At 52.0% G+C, this 26,702-nt stretch overlaps 1 protein-coding gene across 10 annotated transcripts; it reads left to right on the top strand.

Moving 5' to 3' along the window:
- The first annotated feature begins 261 nt into the window (after positions 1–261).
- Positions 262–26,679, top strand: FHAD1 (forkhead associated phosphopeptide binding domain 1). 10 transcript variants are annotated; one of them, XM_080564077.1, is made up of 30 exons: positions 262–645; positions 731–850; positions 1,208–1,414; positions 3,525–3,795; positions 5,184–5,275; positions 5,669–5,899; positions 6,956–7,079; positions 7,939–8,093; positions 9,480–9,545; positions 9,948–10,052; positions 10,537–10,644; positions 12,449–12,532; positions 12,932–13,084; positions 13,436–13,631; positions 14,901–14,971; positions 15,102–15,239; positions 15,789–15,896; positions 16,560–16,649; positions 17,315–17,540; positions 18,200–18,281; positions 18,977–19,083; positions 19,455–19,614; positions 19,941–20,064; positions 21,713–21,848; positions 22,494–22,621; positions 22,985–23,080; positions 23,831–24,051; positions 25,012–25,177; positions 25,335–25,415; positions 26,323–26,679. In XM_080564077.1, exons 2-30 carry the CDS (start codon positions 755–757, stop codon positions 26,404–26,406), a joined length of 3,906 nt encoding a protein of 1,301 aa, XP_080420203.1. In that variant the 5' UTR covers positions 262–645; positions 731–754; the 3' UTR covers positions 26,407–26,679. The 10 variants fall into 10 exon arrangements, with proteins under 10 accessions (XP_080420203.1, XP_080420209.1, XP_080420201.1 ...); XM_080564083.1 differs by lacking the exon at positions 1,208–1,414; XM_080564075.1 differs by having other exon boundaries at positions 262–850.
- Positions 26,680–26,702: the final 23 nt, after the last annotated feature.

Below are 26,702 nucleotides of genomic sequence, written 5' to 3'. Positions count from 1 at the left end.
TGGCTCTTGCCCTCAGCGCAGGGTGGCGGCCATCATGGCGGCCCGGTTGCCACGGCGACGGCGGCAGGGATGGGGAGGCACCGCGAAATGGCGCCTTGGGGACGTGTGAGGCCACGGTGGCAGGGTGCAGCCCTCGTCACAGCAACCTGGGCTTAGATCTCAATTTAATTAATCCCCTCTCCACAGCGGAATAACCCTCGCCATCACAGGGCAGCCCAAGGGCCTTGGTGAGTCACAGGTGGCGGGCAATACAATACATGCTTTCAAATAAAGAATAAGTTAAAAAAGCAAAAAACGTTCTCTGGCAGGCTCAGACAGGTAGGCTGCATGACAAACTATGTTTTCATACATGCAGAACAAATGTCCTGTGAGAAACGAGAGCTGCGGTCTGCACTGACACTGAGCTGTGTTGTGCTGCCAGGCCAGTTGCCTGGAAAAAGGGGAGGAAAAATAAAAAAAACAAAAAGCAAAAAACAAAACAAACAAAAAGGAAATCAGTAGGGTGTCAGCCGGCTTTGGTTTCACAGGGGTTTCCCTGGCTACTGCAGGGTACAGGGAGGAGCAAAGGGATGGGTGTGCAGACCCAGGTCCCTTGGCTCTGTAAATAACTTTACTGCTTTATTGCAAGAACCAGCGGCATATAAGGTGGTGGAGAAGTTCCTGGCTCAGTTGCATGTGTGGCAGGGGGGATTACTAAGTGAGTAATGTATATTATGTTCTGATTTTTGAGGATTGCTGGTGAAAAGGTAATACTATGAGAGCCTTCCTAAGGAGCTCAGATGGGTGTTTTCAGCTGAAGCCACAAACAACCACAATCGGGAGACACGAAGGATCAGACATCGTGCTGAAGGTATGAGAAACCTGCGGGACTCCTGGGTGGACAGTGGGTGGAGAAGTTATTGGTTGGGAATTAGAGGGAGAGGAGTCTGGTTGTGCTGGCAGACGGCTCTGTCATTAGTGAGGGTGCAGGTAGGGTGATGGACTGCAATTCGAAAATGCAAAGCATAGAGTCTGACAGCCTATTTGCATGCTTTGGATGCAGGTAGGGTGGTGCACAGCAAGCCTAAATGCCAAGAGTAGTGCCTAACAGCGTATTCACATGGAGAAGTACAGCAAGGAGAGGAGGGCTGGGCAAATCGGCAGCAGTAACACAGCTCTGGTTGCTTTCTGAGGTTTTCGTCTCTTGCTCGCTGATCGGTTTTGTCAGTCTGCAGGGGTAGGGGATCATCACGCGGCCCTCGAGTTCGCCGGCTGGGAGAATGGCTTTGTCCTGCAGGACCTCAATTCTCCCCAGGGGACCTTTGTGAACGGCTGCCAGGTGCAAAACGCGGCTGTGCGAGTGAGCCCAGGCGACATCCTGCACTTCGGGGCGCAGGGAGCATCCTTTGAGCTAGTGGTCGATGGAGTCCCCCAGGTAAAGCAAATGCTGGCTACCAAGGCAGTTAAATGGGCATGTGACTGTCAGGCAGCCACCTTGCTTTAGCCACTCATGGCTGCTCGTAGAAGAAGGGGAAAAAAAAATACCCACCAACAAGAGCCCAGCTGTATGTGATGTGGAGGGGAGCTGTGCTTCAGAGGAATCAGGGCATGCTCTCTGGTGCAGGCTTGTTTCTTAAATCATCAGGAAGCGTGAGGGAGAAATAAAAAGCTCGAGCTCCCTCTGCTGAAAAAACTCAGGCACCTCAGTAGGGTGAAGAAAGCATGGAGCAGGTTTCCTAACAGCAAGGCCAACATGACAACAGAGGTGGGTCTTGGGAAGTTGTTAAAGCGTTGGAAAATGACCTTTACCTGTGTTTCCATTTAATCTTTCTTCAGAGGCCACTTAGTAACGGACTAGCGTTAAAGATCCAACTGAGAGCAAATGAAAAAATGAAGGCATTGCTGGTGCTTTCCTTGGCAATGCTGTGCACAGCTGCAGACCCTGTGTTGTTCTGCACAGCAGGGCCAAAGCATCACAGCCTGTCCTGTGGGCATGATAGAAATCCCAAGCAATGGTAAACATGGAAGGAATGTGATCCAATGCAGTGATTCCCCAGGAAAAGTACCAAGGCAGAATGGCAGTGGAGGTTGTTGAGCTTCTGGGTTATTAGAGTATACAGATCCCTATGATTTGTATTGTTGTGTCATTGAGGAATCCTAGACAATAGAAACTGAGCAAGAGTGCTGGAAAATTGTGTGTGTGGCGTGCCAGGTAGTGGCGTGCTGCCGAGTCTGGCCTTGTAGCCCAGCCTATGTATGATTCAAACGTAATGCAGGCCATTTGTTCACCCAGGTACTGTTTTATTTATGTCTCAGCAAGGTTCCTGGTGTAGTGAGATGACCTTGTGAATCCTAATGAGGCCAGAAATCTTAGGCCAAGGGGAAAAAAAATGCATTGCTGCAGGATGAAGCCGTGCAACTGGCGTGCAAATTCTGGGCAGGTAAAGCTTGCTCCTGCTGAAGCACCAAGCATTTTAATTTCCTAAAGTATGTGTGTAGCCTGCACACAAAAATGCAGTTATGCACAGTGGCACAGAAAAAGCACTGTCAGTGCCTCTTTATTGCTCTGGGCTTTATGATCCTCCTTTGATATACTAGCTTTGAAGCCTGACACCGCTGACTGCAGAGAGTAAATCACTTCTATATTTCGCTGTGTGAAGTGTTTACAGTGTTTAATATAGGGAGGCCTCTCTCTCTCTCATTTTCAGTGGTATTAAAGATGAACATGTTTTAAAGAAGAGCAGCACCCGGCTAAGAGAGCTAAGTTCTCCATTATGAAAAATAAATCCAAAGCTCTGAAAGTGTAACAGCATGTAAAGCAGACTGGCAATCTCTGCCTTTTCTTGTCAGCATTAGAAATGGAGGGTGGCTGTGCTTTATGCAGCAGCAGGTCAACCACAGCTAGTGCCTTACTGCAGCTTTCTCCCTTGTCTGGAAAATCAGCAAGCTCCAAGCAGTGCCAGGGCTGAGACCATGTTGCCAGATATTTATTTATGGGCTGGCATAACTCGAAATTGAGGGTTGCTTCTCAGCCAGTGTGCAGGACCTTAACGTTGGCTTGTCTTCATGATAGCTAAAAGTGATACTTATAGGGATAATAGCATAAGGAGTCCTAATTACATGTTGGACATGCACAGTGTAAGGCTGGGGAAATGTGATTGCAAGGCGGGTGTGCAATGAGAGGCTTTGTTTCAGGATATCAAAAGAGAGAAATGACAGTGTAGAAGTGCTTGTGTGTGTTCCAGGAAAAACCCAGAACGAGTGCATCCAAATTTTGCAAATGACACACAGAATGAGGGTAGTCTGGTCTAGAGAGGGAGTGAAGAGCTCCAATAACGTCAAAGCCCCAAAATGTGTATATTGCAGGTAAGCGTTTAGGCTTCAGGCTACCGATCCGATCAAATGACCATGGGAATGGGAAAGGACTGGAAGTATGCTTCCACTCAGGCCTGTACCTGTATTTAATGTTACATCTTTGCACACGCATCAGGGGCTGGAAAGCCTTTTTATGCTCTTGCTAATAATACAGTCTTTTTCCACCGCAGACATCCTATCCGCCAGTGAAACGTCGCACAGCGTGGGCTGGGCAGCTCCAGGTGGCTGCAGATCCCCAGCGCTGCCCTGCTGTGTCTCCTGCCCATCTCCCATTGCTGCAGTCCCAGCATCGCCCCGCCACTTGGAGCAGCTGGGCTCCTGCCGTGGCCAGCCCCGTGCCCCATCCGCCGCCCCAGAAGCGACCCCTGAGCGCCTGGACCAGGAGTGCGACCGCCTCCAGCCCTCCAGATGCTTTCAGTTGGCCCCCCACAGAGAGGCCAGGTAATTCGTGATGGCTGCAGGAGTTTGTCGTAATATGACAGCAAAGGAATTGTTGGTGCCAAGCAGGAAGACCGCTTCCACCCATGCCTTCCCAGCAGTTTGTAGCCTTATGTCCTCTCAGATCAACTCAGCACTGAGCAGAGCTGATCCGAGCAGAGACGTTTTTGATTCGTGCCGATAAATGATGAGTGTCGCAGGCAATTGGTTGTGAGTCCTTGTCATGTGAAGCTAATCGGGGTCCGTGTGCCATCGGTGGTATTTGGGTCAGTTAGGAAATGTGCCATGACAACCTGCGGGGAAAGCCATTGCCTCGGTAACTTCGGTGGAATTTCCTCTTCCTTGTTCCTCCTGTGTGATCCCGAAGGCGATTACAGACTTTATCTTCATCGATGACTCATGCACCTATTCCAGTCTGTTTGTAGTGGTGGGTTGGTTCCTTTGATGTGCGGTTCCTGGCTGCCTCCAGCAAAGGAACATAGAGGTAGATCTGTATCTGATATGTTTCTTTAAAGTGAAATATGCTGTAGAAGTGAAGCAAAGGCAAGGGTTTGTGGGTATGAACTGATGGAACAGTACAACTATGGAAAAAGATTATTGCCATGAAGGTAGTTTGTTATATCAGGATACATGATCTCGTGGTTTTTGTGGTCTCATAGAATGTCCTGAGTTGGAAGGGACCCACAAAGATCATCAAGTCCAGCTCCTGGTTCCACACAGAAGCACTCAAAAATTAAGCCATATATCAGTAGTGTTTGTGCTTCATTTTGTGTTTTTAAGAGTCAGAGGGAATAGAAAGTCACTAGTAAACTGCCAAATTATACCTAGTGCTCCAGAGCAAAGGACATTACTGTGCAGTCACAGCTGCACAGCATAAAGCCACGCACACAGCTTGAAATCCCAGTGAAGGTGACAGGAATGAAGCTCGTGCTCCAAGGTAGCACAGCTTCATTTGATTTTTGAAATAGAGCCAAAGGGATCTGTGTGTGTTAATCCCAGTGAACTTTTAACTATTCCCATGCTGTAAGCAATGCAAATTGACCTTCTTTCTTTGGGGCTGGACAGGGTTAAAAACTCAGAGGAGCCTTCAGTTCTGTGTCCGTGTGCCTTGGAGGCTTTATGTTTCCCAGAGTTGTATTATTCCTCTCTGTTGTGTAGACTGTTTGCACTGGTGGAGATCTTTGTAGTGCCAAACAGGTGGCTATTGCTGTGAGCGTGAGCCAAGCTTCAGACTGTAAAGTAGCCACTGCCCGCAAATAGGTTTTGGACAAGTGAGAGAGAACCTCACAAAGCGCTACTCCTGCCCCCTCATACAGCACTATTTTCTTACATTTCTTATATTTTATATATATATTTCTTATACAGCTACTATATTCTTTTCTATCTTTCAGCCTGGACCACAACCTCAGGCAATGATCCAAGTAGTGGGGCAGGAGCCCCTTTCCTGAGGATTCCTAGCATGGATTGCCTTCTGCAGGAAAAGGTGATGCTGCGGAAAGGGTGAGGGATGCAGCTCATGGTCCTGCCCTGGGGAAAAGTGTGGTGAGAGCGACTGTGTGGGCTGGCAGAGGACAAAGTGTGCAAAATGTGTGTGTGTGTGACCAAGAGTCCCAGCAATGTGCAGGGAACTGGGAACCACTGGGTGCGTGGAGGACCTGGGTTCTCTGGGAATTCAGGGGGTGAGGAGGGAGAAGGCATCAGCTGTGTCTGAAAAGCATGGGTGTCACAGGGTGACTGCAGTGTGCTGTTAATGAGAGAAGGCTATCCTCATCCAAAACTGTGTGCTTTATGGAAATTAAGCAGTTACCCTACAGAAGCAGGCAGCCTGGTGTCTGTAACTGCAGACTGACAGACGGCACATGGAACCTGCCCGCAGGATGAAAAGCTGCTGGGACTGGAAAAGGAAATCAGTCGTCTCTCCGGTTTTGAAGCAGAATCAAAGCAGAAAGATACAGTGATAAGGAGTCTTCAGGACAAAATTGCAGCGATGGCCAAGACCATGGCCCAGGCTGCTGCTAGAAGCGATGTGGAGCTGACCCAAAAGCTTCTAACGTTTGACAGAGAAATCAGAGCCAAAACAGAAGAGATTAAAACCTTAAAGGAACAGGTACGTGGTGCCTAAATAGGCACACTGTTAGAAATAGGGTTCTGATACATACAGGTTTTGAACTGAGCACCTCATTCAGAGGGGGAGGAGGAGGTAGCATGTGTGGAATGAAGGGGAACAAGAGAGGTGGTTTTAATCGGTTGCCGTGTTTTACCCACATGATTGCTTGTTTGGTAATTTTCCCATAATGAAGCTGGGAATCAAATTTCCCATTTATGTGGTAGGACCTGCGATGCCATGGTGGGAAGAGAAACATAAGTCTGAACTACTTTTGGCGGAGAAAAGCCATGTGCAATCCCTCTAGGCCAGGCTGCCTGACCCTTTTTCTCCCCCATGCCTCTCTTCCCCCAGGAACAGAGCCAGCGTTTGCATTTGCAGGGGACATTATGGTCCCAAGGGCAAAGAAGCCCTTTGGCATCCAACTGAAAAGAGGTGGCCAGGCAGAAGGGCATGGCCATATTGGTGTCCTGTCCAGGGATATGCTATTATGTTATAGGTGGGAAGTCAATTCCTACTTTCTGCTTTTTGCCTGTGGGGTGGTGATGTGCAGAAGTAGACAGCGCAGATTATTCTCTGCTCCTGATACTGTGCTTGTGGCAGAAACATGAGTGTGACTGCTAGCACCTATGGATCTGCGTTTGTGAGCAATAAGTATACATGCAGAGCGAAGGCTTTAAATCTAAGGATATTTCTGCCTGTTTCTGCAGTAGCACTATCCACCAGCCCAAGCTGTATGTTCTCGGGATTGTAGCCAGCATGAGACATTGTCTCTTTGTGCCTTTGATATCAGGCTTTTGGTGTGAACAAAATGTGAGCCAAAACGTTGATAGGCAGATCCTGTCCAAAGCAATTACTCCAAAGAATTAGCCCAGGATAGTAATGAGTAACCTGACCAAACTGTGACTGTCTTTGAGGGTTCATGAAAAGTTAATGGCAGTCAGAAACCAGTGCAGTCTCTGTGAAGCTTGGGAGGAGCTGAGTTTGCGTTTAAAATAAAAACAAGTGTATTGGAGCCACAAAGTTACCTGGTGAGGAACATTATTTTCTGTATTTTAGATCAGTGACTTGCAGAAAGATTCAAGTGAAATTTTTAGCCATTCTCTTTATGAAAGAGACCTGGAAATTGGAAGCCTGAGAAAAGAAAGAGAGAAGCTGAAGAGGGATCACGCTTTGACCACAGGTATTTTTGCCTTGATATTTCATGGGAGCTCCTCACAGGGGCACGAAACAGCTGAGGGCTGGCTTTGGAAAGTGACCACGCGTTTGCAAGATTGGCAGCAGCTACTTTGTAGTGGCTGGGAAAAATTGTCCCACTTCATGTTCTTTTCTTGAAGCTCTGTGGGATTTGCAGGTAGTTGCTGGCATAAGGAGCCCCACAGGAGTGAGGGAGGAAGTGAAGACAGAAGGCAGAGAGTGATGGGACAGAACTGTGTTAAAAAAAAAGGCACAGCATAAAGTGCTGACTGCAGGGCAAAGCCCCGAGCTGCTCAGATTGGGTGCTGCTGGTTGGACTGCAGAAGCCTGTGCATGCTCTTTGCACACTCACTGTCAGGCTCTGAGTTACCACATGGCTGCAAAGACTGCCTCTAACCACAAGCCTGTTCCAATTGCCTTTATCTCAGCACTTATCATTCCCTGGGAATGTGATGTGAACATAAAATAGTTGCTGTTTTTCCCCAAACAGCCATTGGCTGTGCGCTGAGATTAGTGAAACTGTTCTGCGTCGTTTCTGTGGTCCGAGGTAATCTGCTCATAACAGCGCTTGGCAGGGAGAAGAGCTCAGAGCTTTGGCCCCAGCACAGAAATGTAAGGGAAACAGACCTGTAAGAGAGCTGCTCGTCCTCCTGGGAGCATATGCTGCAGGGCCCGTGGGGACTTGTTAACGATGTTGTCGTGGAATAATGTCCAGCACGGCTTGCCAAGAGCTGGAGCCGCTCTCCAAGTCAGACAGTTGTCAGATGGAGACTCGCCACTCGGTGCCCGGAGGGCTTCTGCAGGGAAATGCTTTGGTTTCCTCTTGCCCAAATTGTTTTCCACAGGTCTAGTGACCAGCCTGCAAAGGGAGATCGCTGCGAAGGAGCAGAGAATTCAGCAACTCAAGCAGGACGTGGAGAAAATAAAGAAGGCAAACAGAGAAAAGGACAACCAGCTGGCAGTTGTGTCTGCCAAGGTTAGCACCCCAGTGACGTGCTCTGTAAGTGAAGGTCTCATACACGGGCTAGCACGGAAAAGTAAGGTCCAGAGGGTCTCACTTCTCTCTGGTAAGGACTGAAGCAGCTATTTTAGCGGCTGTGTAACAGGGACAGTGGTAACTGCTGGGTCCTGACTGCATGTAAGTAGCAGTCGCAGGAAGCCAGAGCTGTGTCTCTGAGATGTAACAGCGACGGAGCAGCGGCTGCGTACCTTATGAAATGCCTGCCGTGAGGTGTCAGGTTCACCAGATGAATCCCCCTCCTTGTTTTACGTGCAGGTACTTGGTGACCTGAATTTCTGGGAACACTGTAGCTGTTTGTATGCTCAAGGCAGTCGTGCCAAGATCCTGCTGAGAAGCCATGGAAACCCGGTCTTAAGGATGCACCCTGCAACCAAGCCTGTTTTTTTCCCCATAAAGAAAACTGCCTGTGTAGCAGGTTGTTTGTCTGTGTATTTTGCAGCTCCCTGCTTGAGTGGCAAAGCTGCATAATCTGCATAATAAGTGTGGAGCGGGTGCAGCGTTGTGGCTGGCTGACGAGGCAGTGATCCAGGAGATTGTAGTGACTTTCATTGATTTCTGAGGAATGGCTGAAACTTAAGGGGCCCCTGGGGTGCAGGAAGGGCTCCCTGCCCCTGGCAGCCTGTTCCCAGTGGAGCTGCTTTCTGGATGGCAGAAGCAGGATGCGTCCCACCCTGCTGAGGGTCAGCTCTTTGTAACTGATGGAAATGGGATAGGTGCGAGCAGCAGTTAGGGGCTGGGGGGGAGTGTGGGCGTCCCAGGAGAGCATGCTGCTTGGTGGCTGGTGGCACACTTCATGCGTGTAGAGGCAGAGAGCACATCCCCCTGCAGCCCCCGCTGCTGCAGGGATGTCGGAATGACCTGGGGTGAAGGAGGAGCTGTGTGTTTGTGCACAGGCTCTTGAGATCTGTGCACTGGTGGCAATTGGAATAGGGCCACGCTCAGAAACCCAGGCGCTCAAAAGAGGAGCTGAAAAGCACCCTGTAGTGTGTTAGCTTGGAAATATCTGTTCACGCCATGGTTCAGGTTACCGTGGATGTCTTGGAAAAAGCTTTTGGTTCCATTTGTCCGTTCCTCTGTTGCTGTTACACTTTTGCTAAGGCCCAATGAATTTCTCTCTGTAGGGTATTTGCTGCAGATGATTTCTCTTCTCTCAGCCAGGCTATAATTTAGATATGGGCCTATCCAGGTGCTGGTACTGTCATGCTCTCAGTGTCTCGATTGCCCTGTCGTGGACACTCTGCCACCCATTAGGCATCTGAGCACTTAGCTGTGCTGTAGTACTGAAGGGTATGTTGACATTTCCATCAGAAATGACAGTATCTGGCCAGCCTGATATTTTTTTCCATTGGTTGCTGTTCATTCTAGTGCTCTAGACTTAAAGAGGAAATGAAGCGTGAACTCGGAGAGAGGGACGTGACTACATACCAAAAAGTGAGTTTCCAGTCATTCGGGGTGATGTAGCACACCAGAAAGCAGCGATTGCAAAAATGTGCCATCCAGAGAATATTACTAGGCGTTGTAAGAAGAGCATTTTGAATTGGGCTCCTGTAAGGGAAGGGATGTAACGTGCATAACCGAGTGGAGAAATGTAAACTCCTGGAAAAAATAAACTGAAGTTCAAAAAAAAAAAAAAAAAAAAAAGAAAAACTGAATCTAAGTTCAGGAGAGCACTGTCAGAAGTAAGAGGTCGAGTCAATCTATCAGCTGTAAAGAGAAGCTGGAAGAAAAGCCTGGGATAAATGAAATGGGGATAGATAGGGAGATATCTTGCTTGTTGTTGAAATTCTCCAACAAAAACAATAGTGAGCTCCTCCTTTGCGGGGACTCTTGCAGCGCATTGGAGAGCTGGAGTGTGACCTGAAGGGCTTGCAGGAAGAAGTCCAGAAGTATCGCATTGAGCAGGAAACCATCCAAACCAAGCTGTCTGAGAAAACAAAGGTAAACCTTCGTGTCAAAAGCTAGCAGGAGAGTGGACTGTATAGTTGGGAAATGAGAAACGTGCAGCTTCCCACTTGTCAGGCAGGATGAAAAGACAGGTCACCTGCTCGCTGGCAGCGGAGGCTTTGCAATAGGAAATGCTCTGCTGCATAGGAAGTAATTTGTGCACCCAGTCCTGCTGTCCCCCAGCAATACCAATTCCCCAGGGCCCACAGCGTGCCCATGGCAGCAAAACAGGAACCGAAACAGGAGACCTGAGTAGCGTATTAGAAACTCTAGGGTGGATGATGTCCCAGGGACCAAAGCCAAGCCAAAAAGCTGTGGGCAAAGCTGCAAACCCACTCCCTGCAAAAGGATAAAAATATCTCTCTTGGTACCTCAGAGCTGAGGTAGAGGTGTGTCTGATGTGGATGGTGGAGGCAGAAATGCTTGTGGCATCACTTTCTGGTAGCACTTTAATAATCAAAGGCTGTTGTTGTTTCAGGCTGAAGAGGAGCTGAAAAACGCCTGTGAAAGGAAATCTCTGCAGTTACAGGAGATGGGGCGCAGGGAGCGCCTGCTGAAATCTGACGTGGATCGTGCCAAAGTGCAGGTAGGAGGAGGAGTGGGAGTTTCTTGCCACACGGGCCAGAGGCAACAAAAGGACTGTTTCTGTCATGGGGAAGGACGTTGTGCTGGCCAAAGGCAGAATGTGAGATCTGGGAAGGAAAAACTGAGCACCAAAGTCTGGCACGGGTCTTATCTCTTTGGCCTGCTCAGCATGAGAGGCTTATCGGAAGGATTTGTTTAGTCATCACAAAAGATTCAGAGCCTAATAGGAGACAGAAACGTAGTGGGTTCTCTGTGATCAGAGTCACGTTCTCTGGGACCTGTGCAAGCCCTCCTGTGAGTCTCTGAAATGCTGCTCAGTGCAGAGACAGCTCCTTGCGAAGTAACGTGGTGTATTTAAAGGCAAGCTCTGCATCAGCAACACAGCCCAGCGATGTTGCCTTGTTTGCAGAGCCATGCCACCTGCTACAGCTTTTGACTGTGTTTGTCACTGGCTGACTGTAGCAAAGGTCCTGCCCTCAGCACGGGAGGAAATTCTGCTTTCTTTGTGTTGACACGTGTCTGACAGCTGGGCTAGATGGCCGTGACACAGCTGTGCTGTGCATGAGAAGGTTGTGTCCCGCGTTAAACTGCAACGCACAGCTTTTGCTAGCCTGATTTTGCTAGAAAACTCAGTCAGCGAGAGGCAGAAAAGGCTTCTTTTCTGAAAGCTGTGAGATTAAATGTCTGAAAATTAACCCCCTGTTTTGTGCTTGTCGTGGAGCCGATGGCAACCTCAGTCTTTTAAGGACAGATGGAGACCTAGCAGTATGGAGCAGGAACTCCCCCAGCCCACACACACTCAGCCTTTGTCCAAGCCCCAGGAGGAACCCGTGCCAGCTAGGAAACGGTGTGGTAAAGACCTAGCCTCAGAGGAAACGTTGCACGTCCTGTTCCGAGAAGATGCCGTGGGTGGCATCCGCAGCTGCCCCCAGCCTGGGCTGTTTCACAGGAGGACGTAGCCGTGGCTTTCTGGGGACGTTGCTGTTACAGGAACTAAATATGGGCTCTGTGAGCTCAAAATCTGAAAATGGCAAAGTGAGAAGTCCCTCTGGGGATGTCTTTTCATGGTGGTGGTGGTGCCTGGCTCTTTCGGTCTCCTCTGTGGTTCCTTTTGCATGACCATGGTCCTTGTCCATCATCTCTCTGCCTGCTCGTTTGGGGTTCCATATTGGTGGTCCTGACTACACAGCGAAGTCTCAGAGGGAGTTGCCTGTGGGTATTTCTGTACCTAAAAACATGGCCCCAAAATCTGTTGTTTGCTCCCATTATACGGCAGCAGGTTCTTACCAGGCAGCAGGTTCTTTCTGCAGCCTTTGGGAGGCGGTGGGAGACGGTCGTGCATCAGCTCCCTGCCAGCAAGGCCAACGTGAAAGGCTCCCCCAGGATCCACGGTAGGGATTACACCTTGCACCTTGCTGGAGGTGTAATTAACCGGATTAAGTGCAGCACCTTGCTGCCAGCAGGGTGTCAGCCATTGGGTTAAAAGAAGGAAGGAGGGGGTGTGGTGAATTGTGAGGGCAGAAAATGGTGTGTGAGCTAGGGATGCCCAGAGAGGAGTGCGAGCGCACGCACAGGGCCTCGGTGCCTGAGGTGGCAGAGAGTTCCCAAAGTAAAAGCATTACTCCTTTTCTCCTCTCCTTGGATCCTGCCAGCCACGATAAAATCAGGCTGTGGTAAGGAAGCAGTGCAAGAAATGCACAGGGATGCTCTCTCCATTGATTGTTGTAGGGTTTTGCAGAGCAACGAAGTGGGGTTTTTGTCGATTCTCAGTGACTGTGGCTTTTCTGTGTTAATCTCTGCTGTAGCTGGCATCTTTCAAAACTCAAGTGGTGCAAGTCTGCCTCCCACAAGCAGCAGGAGAGGCAGGGAAGGCCCTCACCATCCAGCAGGTGAGTGCAGACGTGGTCACACAGTGATGCTCGTCGCCTCCACAGCCCGCCTGGGCTCGAGGCTGCTGCAGAACAGCCCCAGCACCTGCCCTGCGTGCAGTAGGGCTGTTGTTGTCCAGCTCTTCCACATCACGAGCGATGGTGCAGCCACCCCAGGTAGATGATGTTGCACTGTAATGTGAAGGAAGTGGGGCCCCACTTTGTTTGGGGCTCCCCCAAAGCTTGGGTGTAGTCATGGGGCTTCGTCAGGGAAAAGCCCAGGAGGTTGATGTGGCTAGTGTATTCCAGCAGGTTTTGATTGCTACCCAAAATCTCTGTCCCCAGGGGATTTTTCCCTCAGCTGAAAAAGGGTTTTGGCATGGCGCTTTCTTCTCCTCTCCCTTCCCGTACTTCTGGCAGGTACTCGAGAAGGTCAGGCAGATCTGTGAGGAGAACCAACAAAGTCAGGAAAGAGAGAAGCGTCTACAGGAGGAAATAAGTGCCAGGCTCTCGAAGGAAAAGGAGGTGTCTGAAAATGTCGAGGTGTTCAAGGAATCAGTGCGTGAGCTCCAGGTCAGTCATCTAAATGCTGTTCACAAAGTTTCAACTGGGAAAAATGTGGCACGAAGCATTTTATTGGCCTTGAGGACAGGTCAGAGAAAAGATGACACATGTCCAGCAGCGCTAGCAAGCGTAGTGCCCTCAGCTTTGCCCTGAAAAACATTGGTTTGAAAGCAACAGAACCCTTCACACCAGCCTCCGCCTCCTCCCCTGGACCTTTTCTACCCAAAGATATCAGCCCATGAAGGTGCTTGGTGAATAAAGAAATCTCCGGGCTTTCACAGATGTCTTGTGTTATTTGTGCAGTCACAGAGGACCGTGCGTTACGGAGGCTGACGTACTCATTGGCTTTACTGTTTTTAGGCTTTCCTGGGGACCTCGTCCTGCAGCGACAGCTTGAGGAGGGAGCTGTGCAAGTTCGAGGCCGTGCTCGTGGACCCCTTGGTGTCAGACGTGCAGGCAGCTGTGGTGGAAATCACTCACGTGGCCCTGTCGTGGCTGGAGGGAGCGGAGCAGCTGCTGGCAAGCGCAGGGTTGGACCTGCCCACCTCTGGCAAAGGTGCCTGTCCCACGGGGAGTGGGCATCTTAACTCTCCTGTTCACAGGGGGCTTTCCTTGAAGGAAAACGGGACACGTGGGTGTTTGTCTGCGGGCTATATTGTCTGCAGATGATGGACTTTGTCTGTAGACGTCGTGGTTATTCAGTGGTAGTGGTTTGCTTGTTTCCCTTGGTGGGATATTGGTGATGATTCTTAGCAGCAGCTGTAGCAGTGCTGAGTGTTGCGGGCTCAGACACAAGCTTGTCTCAAGGTAAGGAATTTTTGTCTTGCCTCTGCTGGGGAGCAGCAGAGCAATTGCTGTGTCGAATTTGCCGGAAAGGAGTTAATGTGAAGGGTGCGTGGAAACTGAAGCGGGCTGTTAGAGCGTAGGTCTGTGTCAAAGCATCCCGTGATGCGCTGCCGGTGCGATGCAGTGTGAGCGTGGATGAGTCACTGCCCCGGCAGCCGGGTGGGCGAGGAGCGTGGCTCACGCTGGCAGCACACAGGGGTGGAAGGCACAGAAGTGCCGTGGCCAGTGCAGAGGAGCTGTAGGGCTGCTGTGGTTAGCAGACGGTAATCGTAGCACCGGGAACCTCGCGAGGCTACGTACTGCAAGAGGTCAGCCTGCCTTGGCTCCTGGAGAAGCGTTGGGCTTAGAGAAGAAGGGGTGATGCAGCGAACTGGGTGACAGTGTTTGACAAGGAAAATGTAGCCTCCTGGTGAGAACAGGAATCTGGGGTTTGCGCCAAGTCAGCCTCCGTTCCTGAGACATCTGGGTGGTGGCAGCGATTCAGTCAACGCCGAGGCTGAATGTGAAGCCCGCGCGCCCGGCAGTGGGAAGGTGCCGTGCTCCTAGCAGGTGCTGCGGGAGCCCTTGGCTGCCCCCTGGCATCCCGTCCAAGGGATGTCTAAGCCTGAACCCCAGAGCAGGAGTTGAGGGAGAGTCTCTGGGTGCAGGACAGAATTGTTGCCTTTAATTTCCTGAGGGCTGATAGCAGTAAATCCACTGCCCAGCACAGAGAGGAAAACCCACAGGGGCTGTTTTCTGTAATCCTATCTAGCACTTGGTCTTCCCATGGACTTCCCATTGCGCACTTTCTTCTCCCTGCTGTGTATGGAGGAATGGAGATATCTGGCGAGGAGGGTGAGGGCTAGGGTTGAAGGTCAGCTGCGCTGAAACACTGGTTGAAAGAAGATGAGTAGTGTCCTCAGGCCTCTGAGGACTCCTCAGGTACTAAAAATGGGTTGTCTGAGAAGCCCTTGCAGTAATACTCCGTGTGCTTTTGCAGGATTGACAGCCTGTTTCAGGAGGTTGTTGGAAAATAATCAGGAAACCATGCAAAGGAATGAAATGTTACAGGTAAAACTCTATCTATGTCCATAAACCCAGGTGAGTTGGGGATCTTTGCATCAGTAAATATGGTGGCTTTTTTTTGCTCTGCTGCTCACGCACTCCTTTCGGTGCCGTGGTATCTACCATTTCCCCATAGGCCCAATTAGAGGAAATCCGGGAGTCACAGGATGCTCTGCTGCAGGAGCGCCTGAGAGACCAGAAAGTGAAATACGAGCAAGACCTACAGATGAAAATCAATCAAATCCTATTGGAAAAGGAGGAGGAGAAAAAAGAGGTATGGCAACAGGGTGGTTTTTCAGGCATAGGTCTGTTAACAGGAAATCTAGGTCTACGTAATGGTGTTGCCTAGTGAGAGGAAGAATTGTCTAGCCCCCAAATCCAAAATGTCTGAGGACAAGGATGCATCTCAGATATCTCCTTGTGCTGACACGGGTGAATTAAACCCCCTGAATTACATTACACCATATTACTGAAAAGCATCTGAGCAGTGGCAGAGTTCATTGCTACTTGTAAATCCCTGTGAGAAAGCTGTGAGCAAGGAGCGTCATCCGGACACGGAAGCATAGGAAGACATCTTTTTTCAGTAGTAAATTAATGCAAAGCACAAGCAGGCTTCTGTGCAAGCCTTTGGAGCAGGTAGGGCAGCTTCGTGGCTGGTTAGACTCCTCCTTCGAGTCACCTGAAGTCCAGCCAAGCTTTTTGCCCATGACATGCCCTGTTCCAGGGCAGTGACCCTGTTGGTTGCTTTCCTCATCTGAGTCAAGATAGTTTGCCTCACAGACCAGTTTTATCTTTGTCAAAATTGTTGGCTGTTAATTCTCAGATTATGAAGAGCGCAGCTGCGAAGGAGAAGGACAAGTGTGAGAAATACAGGGATGAAGAAAAGAAGATAGTCCAGGACTTGGAGAGCCGCCTGAGAAGTATGACTGAGGTCAGTGACGTGCATGGGGATGTGTGGTGGTTTTGCTCGGGTGGGCGGCCGAGCTCCACCTCAGCCGCTCTCTCACTACTCCTCCTCAAAGGGAAAGGGGGAGAAAATACGATGCAAAGGGCTCAAGGGTAAATTAAGGTAATTACATGCTCCACCATGGTCCTCACCACAGGCCGCAGGGGACTTCTGCTCCGGCGCCTGGAGCACCTCTGCCCCTCCTTCTGCATGGACCTTGGAGCCTGCAAGGCTGTTTCTCACTCCTCTTTCTCTCCCAGCTGCTGTGTAGCTGCAATTTTTTTTCCCTTTCTTAAATATGCTCTCACAGAGGTGCAAACAACATCACTTGTTGGCTCAGCTCTGGTCAGCAGCGGGGCCCTTATCTAACATGGGGCAGCTTCTGGATTCTTCTTACGGAAGCCACACCTATGGCCCCCTGCTACCAAAACCTTGCCACATAAACCCACTGCAGGATGTAAAGCAGAAGCGATTACAGATGGGACTGTTAGAGCTGCGAGCACTCTGTGGTGTCATGGCCCATGTGGTCAAGGTCTGTTGTCAGACTTTTTTTCCCCCACAAACATACGCAGATGCATATTTCCGGAGAGAAAGGAGGATCCTTGCAAGTGCGGCCTCTTCTCAAGCACTGCGCTTTTCCTCCTGCAGATAATGGAAATGAAGTCCAAAGAGCAGGAGGTTACAGATCTCAAACTGAGGGAAGCTGTGCGCGACCTGGAGGAAACCACGGCGCGAGAGGTAGCTCTGGTAACCCCTCTGCACGCAGAGGATGTGACGTAGATGTGGTTTTGTTGCATGAGGTTTCTCTGTTCCCTCCTGACTAGTGGGGCCTCCATACCCTACAAACCCTGCAGCCTCCGTGCCCTACAGACCTCTAGAAAACGGAGGAGCTGGCTTCCCTCAAACGTTAGCACTCAGCAGGAGCAAGTCTTGGCCTAAGTCATACACCAGCGCCTTGCAATGTAAAGCCCTGGCTTGATGCATGAGCACACTCATAACAAAATCCTCAGGCTTTGTAATTCCCATGCCTGTGGAAACCCTGCTAGGTCCCAAAAGAGAGGGCGATCCCGAGGGGACACCCAGGGCACAGCCACCAGCCCGGTGGAGGCGGAGGACTGCGGCAGTGGGAGCCTGAAGAGCACAAAGTTGGTAGCACAGAGCCCGGGCGAGCCGTGCAGTGCAGATGTCCCCGTCCTTGTCTCTCTGTGGGCAAAGCCAAGCAGGCTGCGTGGTGGATCAGTGCTAGTGCAGCTTGTGCTGTTAGAGAGGCGAGAGCAGAGCACTGGAGACTGCGTTCCTTCCCCCTGTCTTCCTGACTGGTAGCCAGGAGAGATGATGCGCATCATGTTCCTGAAGAATAATGTACAAAACATGCAACCAAAGCCACGTGTCTTGTTTCCTAGATGATGTTAAAGCAGCAGGTGCTCAGGCAAGATGAGCAGCTCAAGATCATTCAGGAGGAGAGCGAGGTACTGAAGCAGAAAGTCCAGGAAGAAATAGCAGGATATAAAGAGCAAATTAAGCAACATGCTCGGACAATTGTTGCTTTAGAAGGCAGCCTGCTGGAGGCTGAGCAGCAGCAGAAAACGCTTGAGAAGGAAAATGTCATGCTTCTGGAAAAAATAGAAGGTAGCTAAGGCTTGCATGGGCTGCGTGTGTACTGGGGACACCCTCAGCAAATGTGAAAGTAAATAGAGAAGGAGTAGTGGTGCCATGAAAAGCATTGCATGGGGGGTGTTGCTTTGAGGTTCCTCCTAGTGTAGGAAGAGCCCTGCTGTGATGCCTTGAAGGATCCCTTTCACCGTGAGTTGCCAGATATTTTCTGGAGTCTTTGATGCCTACTGGTAGCGCACTACAGGCACAGATAAGGTGTTCCCACTTGAGAAGGGCTCTTCGCCCTCCAAAATGACAAGGCTGGAGTGCTTCTGGCTGCACACAAGCCAGGAAGGACTTGAGGGACTGTCTAAACACCACTAGGTCAGGGCCCAAAGACACGTAGCTTTCCAAGGAAGACTGGTTTCAGTCTTTGAAGCTGTCCTGAAGGAGAGGGTCTATGGAGCATTGCCCTCGTAAGGCGACGTGGTCGCAAGCCACGCTGTGTTCTCACAGCAGTGTCCTGCCTGGCCGTTCCTGGATCTAAGCAGCCAACCGCATGCAGACAAAGAGCCCCGCAGCAAGGCTCAGCCCAGCTGCTGTGGGGGCGTTCACTGAGAGCGTGCTGTGAGGCAGCAGCCCCCCAGCGTGGGCATTACCAACAAGTGATGTTCTGTCGTTGTTGTCTCCTGCAGGACTTCAGGGTGACGCCTGCAGGGCGACATCGGGAGCATCACAGGAGGCCTGTTGCACCGAGGAGCCTCACCGTTGTGTTCTGTAAGCTGATGCCGAGCGCTTGCTGATGGTGGTCTGGTTCAGAGGGGCTTAGAGAGCAGGCGTTATCACCAGGAGAGCTTAAGGAAGGCAAGGGGGCCTGCAACAGCCTGCGCCGAGCTCTTCTCTGTCTCTGATGGTGGAAAGAGTCCTTAGGTTATGCTGAGACAGTCTGAGGTTTACGTAGTTTCAAAAACCTCTTAGTGTGTCTGGAAAGACATCTGCGAAGGAAACCATCCCCCTTTGCTGTGTGGGGTGGGGAGACTGGCACGGAGATCTTGAGAAAGGATCGGGCACCATCACGGCGATGCCAGCGTGACAGCGATTGCTGCCTGCCCACGGGCTGCCCACGGAGCCCCCTGGGTGGGGGCTGAGGCTGCTGGCAGCAGCAGCAGCAGGTAGGGGAAGACCAGTGCACCAGTGCCTCCAGTTTAATCGGTGTGATGCCGTGAGTTGGGCGGTCTGCAGGGAGGGAGCAGCGTACGGGTTATCGGCTGTGCTGTTCTGAGGGCTTGGGGTAAGGAAGGGAGAGCAGGCAAAGCCTAGCAGCGCAGGCTGGAATGAAGGCAGCTGAGCTGTGGCTTGAAAAAAAGAGTACGTATCAGTAATAAGATGCAGTTAAAGCATGTATGTGCAGGCTCTGTAAAATCTGCCCAAGGAACTGTGAGTGTTGCACGCCTCTTTCTTGTGAATTTCAGAGAAGAGCTGGCTGCTGCACAGAACATGCTCCTGGCCAAAGAGGCTGCTATTGCCAGGTTAACGAAGGAGCTCTCGGAAACCCAAGCCAGGATGTCGGACATGAGAGGTTAGTGAAATGGAGCACGTGGCTTCTGGCCGGCAGGTACACCTCCCCGTCCCTCCAGAGCTGTGCCAAGACTGGGTGCTAGTAGAAGGGCACACGCAGGTAGTGGAGAAATAGACATCACTTTCCTAAAACGATGCTGTTGCTCAGCCCTGGGCAAAGCAGGCTGTCTGTTCCCTTTGGCTAGGTAAATTCCCCACTGTCCTCTGCTAGGATGAACCTAAGTGATAGCAGTGGCAGTTAGATAGTTCAGATGCCCTGCTGGAGATCGGTTGCCCAGAACGGAGCCTTTCTTTGTCAAAATCATGCATGTGGGTGTCGTGTCACTAAGAACCGCTGATAGCCCGAAACCCACGAAACTTTGCCGTGCTTAGGAGAGCTCAGCGAGAAGCAGAAGGCGGAGCTGGAGCGGAGCCTGGTCCAGGTGAAGAGCCAGGAGCGGGACTTGAACGCGCTGAGGGAGAAGCTGTCGGAGATGTCCACGCTTGTGGCTAAGAAGGATCGAGAGCTGAAAGCGGCAGCTGCAGAGTTAAGGTACGAGCCGCCGGGAGCTGCTGGCTTGCTAAAGTTGACCTGTAGATTCCCAGCAGGTGACTGCATGTAGATATCTCCCCTGGGGCAAAAGGCATGGTGGAATGCAAAAGACTTGAACAGAATCACATGTTTTCTGTGGAAATGTCGCATGTTCTGAAACGGGGGCTGTGAGGAGCTCCTGCCTATGGACTTGTAACAGAATAACAACTCAGTAATGTGCTCCCACCCACGCTGTGGACGTTGTCCAGGTTATTGCTCTGTGCAAACTGTTGGGTTGACCCTCATCCGTCACAGTTGTACAGCAACACTTTTGTCTCTTGGCACAGGCAAGCCCAAGAAGACCGCAAAGCGCTGCAGGATGCATCCCGAGAAATGGCACAAGAGCCGGAGACGACTCTGCAGACGCAGGCACGGGTGACACCTGCCATGGTGGAGGAAGCCTCTGAGACGGTAAGGCTGCAGGGAGGCCACCAGAAGCCGCAGAAGAAGCGGAACATGCAGCTCAGAAACGAAGGAAGCGGCGCTCACCAAGTCCCAAGAGAGCACAGGATAGCCCAGACACATGTCCTTGAGGGTTTCAAGGAGCTGGGCTGAGAACACAGGAGAAGCACTAAACCCATCCAGAAAGTGGGAGAATGGGGACAACGTGCAGTTTGTGTAATTCCTCTTTTCTTGGTTTTCTTGCTGAAAATAGGTTGCTTGGGTGATCTGCTCCCATTTCTGCTGCTGCCTTGGCGTGCAGCTGCCAACAAATAGTGAAGGTCAGGATCTCAGTCCCACTTGTGAGAGTGTTTGCTGAGATTATCTATCAGGTTTCCAAGGGTTCTCCATACAAAGCATTTCGTGTAGTTGTGGTGAGGGTTGGCAACGCGTGGCAAAGCCTCGTGCCTTACTAGGTGAGTTGGGAGCAAAAAGGGAGCTGCACGGGACGACTGGACGTCCTTTCACTGGACGTCCTTTCCTTAGCAAGGGCAGCTGGTGCTGGCATGCCTGCTTGAGAGCAGGGCAGCAGTGCCCTCCGTGCTCCTGCGCTGGCATTTCTGCCGGCTAATTAGCTGATGTTTGTACAGCACTTTGGAAATGTGAAGTGTTGTGTGTGCTAATGGCTGTTCAAATTGCCAATTAGAGTGGGTAACAGCTCAGTAAAAGAGCTGTAAGTCTTCCCAACCTTCCTCAACCTTGCTTGACCGTGGATGCCAGCTGTGTCAGCCACACAGGAGCGAGTCCGCTTTAACGTGTGAGAGTAGGGTGTTTTGTTGTGCAGGAAAAGGAGAAATGGTCCTAGTTCTCCTGTGCTGACTCACCGCCTGAATTCCCTACTTTTAGAGATCTGAATAAATCAAAGGTGGCTCCAGGAGCAGATGGAGGGACTGTAGAAATGGTACAGCCTGTACCACAACAGTGGCAGACGCCGTGCCAGCTCGAGAGGCTGGCTTGCTGTTGGCGAAGCGGTGACTCACGGCTGGCTGAGGAGCAGGAGGTGTCGCCGTCCTCTTCTGCAGGAAGGCGGGCCGGCAAGCACAGAGCTCTGCGGGTGCAGCTGCTGATGGGGAGCGCAGTGCTTCTCCAGGCAGTCGGCAGCTCTCACATGCAGCGTGCAGGTTTTGGTAGCACGCTCACCCCGTTCTGTTCGTCGTCACTGGGCAGTGTGCTGGATGGAGCTGGGAGGGCGTGATGCGTGTGTGCGCACGGATCTGTTATAAAAGAGAATAATGCATGAGATTGTGTAGAAATGCAGGCCAGCAAATGCACTTCTTTAGCATGAAATAGTCACACAAAATTCCCGGGTGGCCTCAGAGCCAAGCACCGTGCCTCTCCCAGCTCCCCAGGGTGTTGTCAGGGCTTACGTCCTCCAGCGGGCTGCGACGGGTGCAGCGGAGCATGAAGCTGGTACCTGCTGCTTCAAATCCCCAGGGAGGCTGTGCTGCAAACTGGGGCATGTCCCCTGTTTTCTGCGATGAGAGTGTTGCTCCTGGTGTGTCCCAAGTGCCCGGTGTCATTCAGAAAGGCTGTTTTCGCTGCAGCCAAGCACCCGCCAGGCACGCAGGGCAGTGTGGGGTTCAGTCTGGGTGAAAACCAGATGTGCTTTGAATTTCAGGAGCCAGCTTTGGACCTGGCTGACCTGGGTGCGAAATGCAGAGGCCTCAGGCACGAGGAAACAATCCAGCGCCAAAAAGAAGGCTTGGTGGAGCTCCGGGAAAGGATCAAGCTGCTGGAGAAGATGCGGTCCTCGAGTAAGTGCAGCATGACGTGCTTTTACTAGAAATGGAAGGGGCATCCACACGTCCAGCTGGCATTGCGAGGCGCAGGGGACAAAATGAGAGCAGCTGGGTGGTAACTGGCACATGTTAGGAATCTGAGGAGGTGTGGAGTCAGCAGAGAGGCAGCTGGCAAAGGGTTTTGAAGCCGTAGCCACAATGCTGCAGAGTCGGGCATAGCAGGGATGCCCAGCTCAGCAGGCATTTGCTCCTGCACTGGGGTGCAATTCTCCTCCCATCAAGAGAGAAAACAGCTTGGTAAAACTTGTCCTGCACCAGGCTCTTTCCGTCATGGGTATCCCTGTGCCTGGAGCAGTACTGGAAAGCAACGCCACCTCTGTAGTGAGAGCTGTGGAGTAGCAGTTTGTGGTGAAGCCTCTGAAATTCCACTTCCAAAACGTGTAGCGCTGTTACTCGTGGAGAGAAACCAAATCCCAAAAGCCACGAGAGCGATGCCTGCAGGAAGGGCTGCAGCATGCTGTGGTCCGTAGCCTGTTCTGCAGGTGTTGTGCGCTCCCTGAAAGGGAAAACCTGGCAAGCCTGAGTCGTTGCTGTTCTCTGAAGCCACAAAGTGTCCTAACTGAGAGAGTAACGACTCCGTGGGTGTTTGGTTTCCTCCAGCTGTCATGAGCAAGGCTGCCGAGCCACTTGTAGTCCAGAAGACAGACTTGCCAGAGAAGAGAGCCCAGAAAGCAGGCCTCGAGAAGGAAGCGGCACCGCTGGCGGGAGCAAAAAGGAAGTGCAGCAAGGTAAGAAGGAACCCATGGTTTGTTGTGTTTATTGGGAAATGTATTTGGTGGAATGGGCAGATTGAGGCCTTTGGGTAAAAGAGGGAAGGCGGGAAAAAAAAAAGCCAGGTGGCAGGCACGAAGTCTGTCGGTATATAACAGGCAGCACGTGCAGGGAGGATCGTAGTTCCTGTAAGGTGCGGCGCTGTGCCCAGCATCATCGGCTCGGCGCTGCTCAGCGGGGCCACGGACTGACCTCGGTGAAGGTGTTGCCCTGCAGCACTGCGAGCACGGTTTTCCCATGCAGCAGAAGGGAAAGTTGAGGCTGTGAACCATCAAGTGAGGAGGTGGGTGAGCTCTGTCGGTCTTTCCTTGTCTGCGCAGTGTCTGGGCCGTTTTCCTGACGGGTGCTCACACGTGACCGCCCACGAGACAGCAAGCTCGGAGGTGTTGAAAGCATTAGACCTCGGGGAGAGGATGGTACGCCACCAGGAGATGTGGTAAAACTGTGCCGAGTGCTCACAGATGATAGATCACTTTCCAGAAAGAAGGGAAGGATGTCTGGGTGCTGCAGAGTGCCAGGCACTGCCTCCAGGTGAAGGCTGTGTGGCAGGAACCAGCAAGAGGCAAGCACCTGCCCGGACGTATCTGGCCTCTCGAGTTCTCCCCTTCCCACCTACAGGCTCTGGGGGTGTCCCCGTGGAAAGCAGGGTTAAGCTTACAGGATGGGTTGTGTGCATGAGGGAATCTGCCGTGACCAACCTAACGCAGCCGGGGGAATGATGAGAGAGAAGCTGTGGAGCGATAGACGTGGCTGGCACAGGAGATAGACATCGCTAGAGAAGGGATCAAGCTGTGTGAGAGGGCCTCCTTACTCTGAAACGTATTGCCAAGGAGGAGAAATAGCATGGCTTGTGCAGAGAAAGAGCTGGACGGGGGAGTCTGTGTTTGGGAAACCAACGTCGGTGTGCAAGTGGCTGCTCTGGGGTCTGGTTGTGCTGCTGCCGGTTCTCTGCCTACGGGGATGAATGGAGGCCCATCTGGACGATTCATGTGGGAAAGTACGCGTAGCGGTGAAACAAAGGGGAGCGCACGCAGCAGTTTACATGAGACGTGTGAATCTCTTGAAACGTGAAAGCAGAATGGAAGCAGATGGCTGAGGGGTGTGATCGTACTGGAAGTAAGACTTGGCAGGAACCGTAATTAATGCATTCCCTATTCTTCTCGCAGTACCTGGACTTAATTTGTGCTCTGGGAAGTCTGATGAATATGGAGGAGCTGGCAGGAATGCAGTCTGTGCAGCATCTTCCCCAGGAAGAGAGGGAAAAAGTAGGGCAGCAGAGACGGAAGGACTTCGAGCTGTTGTACGAGAAGATCAGCAAGCTCAAGAGTCGCCTGGAAAAGAAAGAGGCATTGCTCAAAGACTACGAGGCCCGCATCGAGCAGCTGAGGTACAGCGAGGGGACGGGGCTGTCGCAGGATGGGAGGCACAGCCACTGCTCTGCAGCACGATGTGGTGGTGGGGAAAGGAGCAGGGGGAAACCTTGCAGTCAGTGAACTCTCATGCTTCGGGGTCTGCCTGGGAAGGCTCTTGTGGTTACGGCCTCCTGTTTTTTGAAACAGAGAACTACGAGGGACATCTCTCTGTAAGATGGCCGGACTGTGGTTGCATCTGCTGTGCTGTAGGGACTGCGTTTCCAGGGCCAGTGTAGGCATGGAAACTTCTGGGACAGGCTGGCAGGTGTGAGGCAAGAAACGGGGCAAGAAGCAGAAAATCGTTCTTGTCCTAGATGGCTCTGCACGGAGCTTCGTCAACAAGGAGCCAGGCAATGCCGTAGTGGCGTTAGGTGATCAGGCGTTCCTGGGGAGACTTCCTCCTACTTGCCATGAATGTGAAGGACCCTGTAACGCCTCTCTGAACCAGGAAGAAAGATGGTGAAGATGTATTCATAGATAAAACACTGGGAAACACCCCTAAATGGAATGTGGTTCTTGTGGTAAAAGAAAATGTCCAGACAGCTCAAAACACCAAAGCACCGGGCTCTGCTCTCTGAGTACGTGGCGACAGGCTCTAAAATGACACGGAAGGGCTGGTGGCTGAGGCAGTGTGTGTGTGACAAGGGGTCTGCTATGGGGTGTGAAGGGGGAAAGCTTCGAAGGGAGGCTGCGTCCCAGGCCCAGCACAGGCAGGAGGAGAGGGTGATGGCATGGTGTAAAGAAGGGGAGCAGGGAAGACGCTCGTTAGAATATGTGCTGGTGTCAGCACAGTGCTAGACACACTGCCCATGGACACACCTGCGTAGCACGGGGCTCCTAGGAGGGATGTGAGCGTGGTCTGCTTGAGAGCTTGCTCTGTTCTCACGGTCACAGCTTGGCTCGGGGCTAAAGGCCCACACGGGTGTTTCATGCAGGCTGAACGAGGAGTCCTTGCAAACATGCCAGGAGGAGATGTTGAAACTGGAAGATGAAGTCTACAGGGAAGCAGAAGAGAAAGCTCTGCTAAGAGAGGCTCTGGAGAGGACCCAGGTCCAGCTGGGGCAGGAGAAGAGGCTGAACCGAGCTGTGAAGCAGCGCAAGGTAAGAGGGGCCGGGTGAGGTGAGCCTCTGTGCACGGAGAGGCGGCTGCGTGGGTGGTGTAGGCGAGCCTGCGGCACGGTCTGACTGCTCAGCTGGTGTGAAGACAGCCCAGGCAGCTCGTGCAAGGAGAAGTAAAGTGATTGATGGTTTTATCCAGAGCCTTGAAGAGGAAAAGGAGAAAAGAAAGGAGAAGGTGCCTCTTGGCTCTGCCCGCTCTTCGAGAGGACGAGGCGGGAAGGTACGGCGCGCTCTGGTCACTTGCCTGTACGCATTGAAAGGGAAGCACAGCAGGGCAAGGAAGGGAGGCGTCCGCAGCCCCAGCGAGCATCTCACATCTTAGGGGAAGACCCCTGGTTTAGTGCCACGCTCTTTGTGAGATGGTTGCATGTGGTGGGTCTGTCCGTGCCCTGCTGGAGCAGCGGTGAGTAACGTCCAGCCGCTGTGCGTCACACGGCAGCCAGCTCCAGCCTTCGCCACACCGCGGCCGTGAAGCCTGTCCCCTCTTCTTGAGAGGTTGTCCCTATGGCTGGGGACCCTCGGGGCTGGCATGCAGCGTCCCCCATGCTGTAGTGAAACCTGGCACAGCAGGGACGTGGGGAGACTGGATAAGCCAAAGGGAGCTGGGAGATAGCAGAGCCCAAAGGTGGCTCTGTTGGGTTGTGCTGGGGCACGCACAGAAGTGGAGAGGCAGAAACGGATGCCATTCAAAAGGACCTGGACAAGCTAGAGAAGTGGGTCCGTGTGAACCTAGTGAGGTCCAAGTCCAAGTACAAGGAGCTGCACCTGGGTTGGGGCAACCCCTGACGTGAGTACAGAGTGTGTGAAGAACTCACTGAGAGCAGCCCTGAAGAGAGGGACTTGGGGGTTCTGGTTAGGAGGAAATTCTTCACTTGGGTTGAGGAGGCACTGGCACAGGCTGCCCAGAGAAGCTGCGGATGCCCCATCCCTGGAGGTGTTCAAGGCCAGGCTGGATGAGGCCCTGGGCAACCTGATCTGCTGGGTGGCATCCCTGCCCATGGCAGGGGCTTGGAACCAGATGATCTTTAAGGTCCCTTCCAACCCCGACCATTCCCTGGTTCTATGGAGATGGGCTGAGCTTCTTGTGGACAAGAGAAGCATTGGTGCAACGAGCTTCTGTTTTTCAGCTTGGACCCCAGCCATCGGTGCCAGCAAAGCTGAAGACCAAGGAATGCCCAGCAGAACTGTCAGAGGTGACGGGTGGCACGTAGGAGTGCCACCCCACGGGCCTTTTGCTCACAGAGGAGAATGGCAGGAACGCGCCATCGCGTGTAGGACTCGGGTTTGGGTGCAGCACCAGGTGGGCAGGTAGTTGGAAGAACCTGCGCGAGAGGATCCCGTGGTGTCCCCTGGGACCACTGGAGGGACCGTGAAGCAACGCAGGGCCTCGGAAGTCCTGCGGGACTTGTACCACAGCACACGGTGCGGTTTGTGGAAGAGAAAAGGTGGTGTGAATACAGCCTGGTGAGCGCGTGTGAGGTTGATTTCTGGTGCGTGACTTCCCCGC

Source organism: Anser brachyrhynchus, assembly GCF_964034855.1.
Source record: "Anser brachyrhynchus genome assembly, chromosome: 21".
Taxonomy (NCBI): domain Eukaryota; kingdom Metazoa; phylum Chordata; class Aves; order Anseriformes; family Anatidae; genus Anser; species Anser brachyrhynchus.
Note: the sequence above shows the minus strand (reverse complement) of the source record. Positions and strands in the feature narration are given on the sequence as shown.

Excerpts from the sequence above, each read along its gene's own strand:
- FHAD1 (XM_080564077.1), top strand. The coding sequence starts at position 755 with ATGAGAGCCTTCCTAAGGAGCTCAGATGGGTGTTTTCAGCTGAAGCCA. Across the intron at positions 13,632-14,900 it reads CCTGCCCACCTCTGGCAAAG|GATTGACAGCCTGTTTCAGG; the intron begins GTGCCTGTCCCA and ends GTGCTTTTGCAG. Across the intron at positions 22,622-22,984 it reads CAAAAAGGAAGTGCAGCAAG|TGTCTGGGCCGTTTTCCTGA; the intron begins GTAAGAAGGAAC and ends TTGTCTGCGCAG.